The sequence below is a fragment of the Daktulosphaira vitifoliae genome, unplaced genomic scaffold (genome assembly GCF_025091365.1).
Source record: "Daktulosphaira vitifoliae isolate Bord-2020 unplaced genomic scaffold, ASM2509136v1 Scaffold_1, whole genome shotgun sequence".
Classification (NCBI taxonomy): Eukaryota; Metazoa; Arthropoda; class Insecta; order Hemiptera; family Phylloxeridae; genus Daktulosphaira; species Daktulosphaira vitifoliae.
This window is the reverse complement of record NW_026099572.1, coordinates 30,682,244-30,692,000: the sequence shown is the minus strand read 5'-3', so window position 1 is coordinate 30,692,000 and position 9,757 is coordinate 30,682,244. Positions and strand designations below refer to the sequence as shown.

The following is a 9,757-nucleotide window of genomic DNA, read 5'->3' as shown; positions in this document are numbered from 1 at the left end:
AAGGGCCTGAAAAATATAGTACGCGAGTACGTAAAATCGTGTGATGTTTGCGCGTGTACAAAGGCCCTAAATAGGCGTCCGAATGATCCTCTAACTTCGCGCAAACCAAGACAACCGTGGGAGGTCATTAGTATCGACTTAATGGGTGAGTACCCCAGAACATCAAGGGGGAAAACGAACCTGTTAGTAGCAACTGACTGTTTCAGTCGCTGGACCGAAGCGTACCCGATAGGCGCAGCGACTACAAAAACGATTGTAGACACGCTCGAACGCGAATTTTTCTCACGTTTTGGGTACCCCCGCGTATTGCTTTGCGACAACGGACGGAATCTGGTTTCTAACGAAATGATTAACGCGATAAATAGATGGGGGGCGGAAGCCTGGACCACACCTATTTATCATCCGCGCGCAAATCCGGTAGAACGAAAAAATCAGGAGCTAAAAAAAGGTCTCCGCGCCCTACTAGTAGAGGGCGACCATAGCACCTGGGACACTAAAATACCGTCGATATTATTTGCGTTGCGTAATCGTCGGAATGAAAAAACCGGTTATCCGCCTTCCGTACTCGTTCTCGGCCGAGAGGCGAAACGACCTGGTGACTGGGCGGTCGTACATGTAAACACGGCGACGGCCGACAATGTAAACAATAGCCGCCCATCACCCAAACCGCAGGCCGGCAAAATTGTAGATAACGTTCCGACGAAACACGTAGTAAAACCTTTTACGGTCGGAGACGTGGTGTATTATAAAGCACACCACTTATCTAATAAACAAAAAAAATTTTGTGCCGGCTTCGCGCCGAAGTGGTGGGGCCCTGTCAGACTAGCGGAAAAAGTAGGCAAAGGGGTGTTTCTGACAGATCAAAATCCCCCACGCAAACTTCACGTAGCATGTTTAAAATTAAAATAGTTGTCATGTACTACAAATTACGGCCCGAGTACGGGCCGTCGTCGAGGTATAGTAGTGCTAACGGGCTGTTTTATTTTCAGCATGTCTTGTCGGAAATGTGGAGAGCGTGACGGCCTGGTGCGCAACCTCCTTCGCCGGTTGGCGGAGGCGCTCGACGTCCCGCTGGCCAACGTCCCGGCGATCCGTGCGACGGTCGAGGCGGCCCGGAGTGCAGCGTTGCATCAGATCCTGAGGGACCCGATCGCGAACGCTTTCTACACCCGGGGAGTGAGGGACGGCCGTGCGGCGTCCCTCCGCGAAACCCGAAGAGCTATCGCCACCGTGCCGGTGGTCCCGCGGTCTGTGCCGGGGGAGGGTGGTGCCTCTCCCACACAGAGCCCGGTTGCCGCTGGCGCGGCGGTGCAGCGCTCGACGGGCCGACGGCGTCGGGCCGCCGACCGTCCAGCCCCGGCGCCCTACACCCGGGACAGAGCGGCCGACGTGGCGAGCACGTCCTCCGGGACGGGCTCGGCCACCCGGCCGCCACCGGCACACCCAGGGTATAGGAAGCTTACTCCCTCCGACGTACGTCGGAGGGAGCGCATCAATCGGGCCTTCAAAGAAAGGAAGGACNGTCGGAGGGAGCGCATCAATCGGGCCTTCAAAGAAAGGAAACCCCAGTCGAAGTGTCCATCTAAAATTCCGAACTATAATAAATTAATAGTGTAATTGTGCTTGACCAATCGTTTTAATATTCTGTACTCAGATTATTAATGGTTATAATAAGAGTAATATATTAACTCACTTGCTATATACTTCTTTGTATTACTCTGTTTATTTTTTTAAATTATTCATTTTTTATTAAAATAAATTAATTTTTAAAGTAATTGGCTGGTTTGTAAGTAGTTCAATGAAACCATGACTACAATACTGGATTACGACTCAAAAATATTGCAAAGTTATGGTTGCTTTTAAGAAGACTCGAAAACTGAGCAAGATGTTTAAGATTTTAATAGTTTTTATATTGTAATTAAAACACCTTTTAATAAAAGAACTATGTTATCAGTGCTTTTATGAATCTCATTTTATTATAATAATTAAAAATTACTTGAATATTATTTCAAGATAAGGTATATGACTAACAATGTCAAGTTGAAAACTATATATGTGCAAGTATGTATGTAAGTATGTATGAGTATAATAGCTAATGTATGACAGAGTAATATTTATGACAGATGAGTTATTCATTTGTTTTTGTACAAGTAGTGGGTTGTAAAGTTTATAATTATTGATGACTTGCTTAACTCTTCTTTGATTTGTTGTGAATTTCTTTAACAGTGGTGGTCAAAAACGAATTTGGCCACCTTTTATTTAAATAAAAGCGTTATGCACTTATATATGTATATTATACAGTAGTATTTTGCGTTTTTTGAAGTATATTTTTTATATTTTCTAAGAACTTCCAAATATTTGTATTATAACTTACCACTAAATACAAAATTATTATTTTTTTTATATTGAAGAACATCATTTACGTTTGATAACTAGTATAATATACAAAATTCATATCAGATAATTACTATCAATAAAAATTTTAATTAACCATTTTCTGTAGCTATTTTTTTTATAAAATAAAAATGTTAAATATTAAAACTAAATTAATTTCAATGATAATTATTAGGTCTCATTATATGAATTACTATATTACAATTCAAAATATTCTTATAAGTAACTAATGTTCATAATAAAACATTTTAAGACGATATTCGTAAATATATTAAAAAATAAATACTAATAAATCTATGTATTCTGTAAAAATTATTTAATTAAACAAAATATAAATCAATGTTATTCTTTAACAGATATATAAAAAAGATATACATACTTTAAACACATTTTTTCACTCGCAATACTATAATATAAAATAATAATACACACATTTAAATATATTCATTTTAAATCTTCCTTAGTATACAACGAGTTAATTTTATTTTTAATGGAATATTATTCGTTGATTTTAATGTCTATGGTCGTTTTTGTATTGAAACCAAGTGAAGCAGATAAACGTTTAAGATATCGTTTGAATTATAAAAATTATATCAAAACAATAGAGGATCATATTCGAAAACATATTGGATCAAATGAAATGCAAAATCTGAAAATGAAACGAGATTCAAATTATAATGTTGATATAGAGGAAGCTTTCAAACAAGACGAGTTTATGCAAAATTTTAAAAGTAAATATTCTATTACAATTAGTTTACTCAATTTCAAGTACACTGAAATACTAAAAAAATTTCTCGATTACATGCATATTATTATTGATAAATGTCAGCAATTTCGTTCTAGAAATTTGTCGGAAAACCTTATTTGTTGTGTAACATCACTCGTAGAAGAAGTGAAAAATTCAAAGATTATGTTTGAAAATCTTTACAATGCTATGAAGTTTTTAAGCTTTATAGATGTAAGATTTGTGTTTGAAGGATCCATTGTGACGAATGTTATAATTGATGAAATTGACTTTTTTCAAAAATATGTCTTACAACAAATAACAGAGATCAGCTCTTTTGACCTCAATAGCATACCAAATCTTAATGATTGTGAAACGAATTTTAAGAATTTAAATGAATTTTATACAGAAGCATTAGAAAAAGTAAACAATCTATTTCAAAATAATAATATCATCGACACTTCTATAAAAACTGACTTAACATTTCAACTTAAGGAATGCTCTAACGGAAACGACTCATACTTAGTGTATTTAACATGTAGTAAACTTAATTCATTTTACAACGAAACCATAGAAATTTGGTACAAAAATCTTGGCTTTGAAGAATTTATCAACCCTAATACACTTGAGTAAGTATGACTACATTTAAAATATTTTTATATTTTAATCTTACAATTGAATAAAAGAAACTTTTTTTTTATTTTTTATATAAAATAATAAATCCATATTTTATAATATCTATTAAAATAGTTGATTAAATAATATTCTGCAAAGATAATATTTTAGAAATTGTTTAGAATCATTATAAGCAGTAATTTATGTACAAATGTATTAAATATTTTTTCAATTTAGTTTCATATATATACAGGGTGATTTTTTTATCATAACCCACTCAATTACTTACATAATAATAATAATTAAAAATTTTTTTTTTATTACTATCTTTAGTTACACATTATTCTTGAATTATTAACTATGTAATACTTTTTAAGTTCATCCCTTATGCCTGGTAAGGGTGTCAACTTTGTTTTTTTAAATGGTAACACGTATTTTTAATTTAATAAAATGTTTGAGTTTTTAATTTAATAGTAAATGGCATTTGAATTTTTAATATAACTTAATTCGTTTATTAGATATAATCATTTAAAGTTTCAAATTTTTGAATTAATATACAGGTATAATACACAAGGGATTACAAATACAGGTAGCTAATTGGTTTTTTATAACATCGATATTAGCAGGTACACAGCATTGTTATTATCAATTGTAGTAAGGCACATTGTTATGAGTTTATAAATACACTAACTGACAATACAGAAAGTATATCTATTGATAATCATAATTGATAATAAACAATCCGTGACTGAGACAGCAATGTCATAAAAATCCAATTAGCTACCTGTATTTACAATCCCATGTGTATTATACATGTATATTAACTCAAAATTTTGAAACTTTAAATGTTTATATCTAATAAGCTAATAAAGTTATATTAAAAATTCAAATGCCATTTACTATTAAATTAAAAACTCAAACATTTTATTAAATTAAAAATACGTGTTACCATTTAAAAAAACAAAGTTGACACCCCTCTAAGGCATAAGGGATGAACTTAAAAAGTATTACTTAGTTAAAAATTCAAGAATAATGTGTAACTAAAGATAATAATAAAAAAAAAAATGTTTAAATTATTATTATTCTGCAAGTAATTGAGTGGGTTATGATAAAAAAAATCACCCTGTATATAAATACCCATTTTTATGTGTAATTAGTTTTAGAAATAAAATTATCCATGCCAATTAAACAAAACTGTAATAAGACTTAATGTATGAAAGAAATAATATGACTAATACTACTATCCCCAAATTCATTTTTTGATTTCTAATTTATTAAATATTGCAATGAAATTTCTATTTTCTTAATCACATTTGTAAGATTTTATGAATGGAAATAAAACAATAATTTACTAATAATATATAAATTGTTGTCATATATAATTTGTTGTTGTAATTATAACAATATTGATTAATATAGACTCACACCGCCAATAGATTCATCAATTAATCACTATGAAGGTATTAAAGTTCTAAATATTCTACGTCAGGAAAATGGCTGGAAAACAATGGAGCACATAAATATAATGTATAATGGTAAACAATATACCGTAGATTGTGTAATGAAAGACCCAATTGATCACATGAATTTTCAAATAAAAAAAGAGCATGTAACACAATTATTACGTTGTAGGTATACAGAAATAATGAAAAACTACCATGTATTATTATCTGCTATTTTGTTTGTATGCAATACTGATGCAAAGATATTCAAACACAAGTGTCTGATTGAATTATTTAACTCATTCAATAAATCCAAAAAAATGTTTGAAGGATTGAATACAGCTTTAATTACTTTAAAGAAATCATCAATATGGAGTTTTAATTTAAACTCTCATTCAAATTTACATAAAATATTTAAATGGATTACAGAATTTCTTAATTTATTAGAGAACAATGAATTTTCTCGTGATAATTTTGTTGACCAACAGGGTATGAATATCAAGAAGATTGAAATACTACTGAAAATATTTCTACATTTTCGTAATAACTTTTATATTGAAATAATTACTGATATGGTAAAAATAAACAGACGTTGTATTATGAAAGAATCTTTGTATGATAAATATACAATTGTTAGAAATTTCAGAAAATCAGTATACAGAACGAATAAAACAAATTCTTTACTGTTAACCCAAATTTACATTGATGCGTGTAGTTATTTTGACAATTTTTGTGAAAATGTTTATAAATTTTGTTATGAAGATCTGGGTTTCAAAAAAGTTGATTGTCTCAACAACAATTAAGAGGACAGAATTATTAAACTTTTTATAAATTAGATTGATTAGTTATCTACTTAGCCTTTCTGAAAAAGTAAGAACTAGATATCAAAAAGTTGATTTAAAAAAGTAAATTTCATAAAATTACTATTTACTCATTGTTAAATATTATTTACCAGATTTCTAACATAATATTTGAAAATAATTTATGATAATTTTTTTGTAAATTTTGTCTTCATCAGCATACTTCCTACAATTTAATATTAAAAATATTTCAATAAGTTATAAAAATATAAATTTGTATAATTAAAACGCTAAAACCATTATTTATTTTTGTATTTAATATAATAAAAATAAATGATTATAATATGAATAATTATATTTATTCTTTTTGTTGAAAAACTTCTTTTGTGATAAAAACATCGCACTGGTTAAAAAAAAATATGTAAGTATAAAAAAATTATTTTATAAAAGTTTCTAGATATTTTCTAAACAGTGTTATGTAATTATTTGGATGCATTAATTCTAGTATTTTAAAGTTTATTTTTCAGCTTCATCGTAGCTTTATTGTTTCAGCCTACAAGAACTGATCTGCCGCATCCATATTTTTCATTTATAAGAAGCAACCGGAATTGACGATATTATGGCTAAACTACTGAATAACTTATAGGAAAAAAGACAAAATATCAATTGTTTAAAATCATTAAAGATAGCTATAATAGTGGAAGTCTACCACTGAATTTTGTCAAAAGTGAAAATATAACAGTTCCGAAAAAAAGCAATGCAACAAAATGTGGAAACTATAGAACTATAGCGCTCTTTTCTCATGTTTCAAATATACCTTTAAACATTATCAAGAGCAGATTGAGTGAGAACACAGAACAAAATATGTCGGCAGATCATTTTGGCTTTAGAAAAGGGCAAGGAACAAGAGAAGCGAGACAGATCCTTGAGAGAAGAATTACACTGAATAGAATTACTATATCAACATTTATAGATCTAGAAAAGGCTTTCGATAAAATGAATTGGAAAATCTTATTTAAGATATCAAGAAAAAATGAATTGATTAAATAGATAAACTCATCTTTAACTTAAAGATAAAGATTAAACAATAGAAATAAAAGTAAATGGATCGGTAAAGGAAGCAAGAATAAGAAGAGGAGTGAGATAAGGATATCTCTTGTCATCCTATCTATTCAATCTTTTTATAGAAATGAGCATAGATATAATGAAAACCAAGACCAATGGAGTGAAAATAAATGGTCAACATATACACTGTATTCACTATGCGGATAACATTGTTATCTTAGCAGAGTCTGAATATAACATGAATAATATGCTAAGAATTCTATCAAATGCACTTGAAAAATTTAAAATGAAAATAAATTCTATTTAAAACAAAACGATGCTTATAAGTAAAATGCATTCATATCTTAACCTTAATATACAAATAAACAATACACGATTACAACAAGTTCGAAAATTCTACTACCTTAGAAGTATTATAGCTTACAATAACAAATCAACATCAGACATTAGAAGAAAAATAGCTTTGGTAATGCAAGCATTCCAAAACAAGAATCAGTTTCTCAGCAATAAACATGTGAGCATTTGTACACGTAAAATAATTGTTAAAACATTTGTCTGGAGTGTGCTTTCATATGTCAGTGAAACATGGACAATTGACAAGAAAGACAGAAGCAAACTATAACCATTAGAGTAATGGATAAAGAGAAAAATGACAAAGACAAATCGTATAGAAAAGAAAAGAAATGAGCAAATGCTAGAAGAAGTACAAGAAGAAAGACAGCTAATGAAGGCGATTGAATCAAGAAAAATAAAGTTAATCGGACACATCATCCGGCACAATGACTTTATAATAAATTTCTATTTAAAATATTGATTTTTAATCTTTGGTATCAGTATATATTTTTTGGTAAACAAAATATCTCTTTTTAATCACTTGATGTTAATAAATACATCTTTAAAATAGCTTAAATAAAAAATAAGTTAGGCAACAAAATTTTTTTTTGTAATATCTACATGATATATTTTTAGCATTAATAATATAGAATAATATAAAATATTCAAAATTTGATTAACTTCCCAGAATCCAATATATTTTTTTATTTTTGTAAAGAAAAAAATAAGAGGTCCAAAAAACATAAATAATATGTAGTTTTTTTGCCCTAAAATGTAGACATTGCGCTATAGCTAGAAAGCGATGATACTCTATCAGACTGGAATCTCGATGTAAAAATGTGGCTGAAGAGAAAGAGAAGATATCGGTGTATTAAGCGTATTGTAAAATAGGCGGTAGTGTATCAGGATTACTTAAATATTTAGATTTTAAGTAATCATTTATCATTGATTTTGTTTTTAAATACCAGTGACCCAAACCATAAAATTAATAAATTAAAAAAATAATTCAATAATACAGAAAATTCAAATTTAATAATTAAAATCAAACGAAATAATGTATTATATAAACAATTTATTGATATTTTCAAATAAAAAACCCAGCACAGGGGGGTCGGGGCACAGTGGTGCCGTGGTATAGTTGGATCAAGTATAATGATATCTGAAAGTGATTAAAATCACTATCAAAAATAAACGCTTCGATGCAAATCTTTAGATAGTGTTTAATATAAAAAAAATTGGTGTTTTATTCCAAAAGCTTCTTGATCTGATGGTTCCTTATTAATGTCTCGATTAAGACAAAGTATGTCGAATGAAAATTTTTAAATCCCCTCCTGTGGGCAGGTTAAGTGTCAGATTTACAAAAAAAATATACCAATAGATAGGTAAAGACATCAAGCATCTATATAAAAAAAATTATATTGATATGTTCATTTTTCAAAAAGTTAGAGCATTATAAAGTTAAAAATATAAAAAAAAATTATTTTACAAAAATCGTAATTTTTTATTAACTTTGATGTTAACTTTCACCACGAAGACAAGTCCAGAGGTCAAATTTTTTTTTTTTTAAATTAAAGTATATTACATTAGCATTAATTTAAGATATATATAAAAGTGTCAGACCTTCCGGAACATTTTCAAAAGTTAAGTTGAAAAAGGTACTATTTTAAATCACCCCCTGTTAGCAGGTTAAGTGTTAAATTTACAAAAAAAATAAACCAAATGATAGGTAAAGACATCAAACATCTATTAAAAAAAACATTATATTGATATGTTCATTTTTGAAAAAGTTACGGCAGTTTTTAGTAAAAAAAATTGAAATAATTTCGAAAATTAGCGATTTTTAAATTTGTAATTTTTTTGGAGGTTTCCCCCATTTACGGGGAACGAGGGAAATTTTTTCAATTTTGAAGGGTAATGTCTTCGACTAGATACGATTTGTGATCTTTTGACGTATCGTTGAAAGAAATCCGTTCGGTGAGAGCTGAGAAAAAGTGGTAACAGACACAAAAAAAAAAAAAAAAAAACACATCATAGTAAAACCAATACCTTCTCAGCTTCGCATCGAAGCTAAAATATTTCTTTATTGAAAACACCATTTCATCAAATGGTGTTTTAATCGTACCGAGCGTCCGTTTATATGTTATTCCATTTTGAATACATGAAAAAAACTAATTAATAATAAAAAAAAATTTATTAAAATACTATGTTTTTGATTACTAGATGCCATACCTGCGCTCGGATTAATTTAACTGATTGCTTCAACTAAATAATATTTGTTGTATCTTTAATGTTATTAAATTACTTAAAACTGTCATAATTTTTAGCTTCGATGCGAAGTTGAGAAGGTATTGGTTTTACTATGTGTTTTTTTTTTTTTTTTTTTT

General features: G+C 29.4%; 1 protein-coding gene across 1 annotated transcript; it reads left to right on the top strand.

Annotated features, from left to right (window-relative positions):
* Positions 1-2,825: 2,825 nt before the first annotated feature.
* Positions 2,826-6,199, top strand: LOC126893907 (uncharacterized). The gene is made up of 2 exons (XM_050664457.1): positions 2,826-3,747; positions 5,153-6,199. Exons 1-2 carry the CDS (start codon positions 2,885-2,887, stop codon positions 5,976-5,978), a joined length of 1,689 nt encoding a protein of 562 aa, XP_050520414.1. The 5' UTR covers positions 2,826-2,884; the 3' UTR covers positions 5,979-6,199.
* The last annotated feature ends 3,558 nt before the right edge of the window (positions 6,200-9,757 follow it).

Excerpts from the sequence above, each read along its gene's own strand:
- LOC126893907 (XM_050664457.1), top strand. The coding sequence starts at position 2,885 with ATGGAATATTATTCGTTGATTTTAATGTCTATGGTCGTTTTTGTATTG. Across the intron at positions 3,748-5,152 it reads ATCAACCCTAATACACTTGA|ACTCACACCGCCAATAGATT; the intron begins GTAAGTATGACT and ends TGATTAATATAG.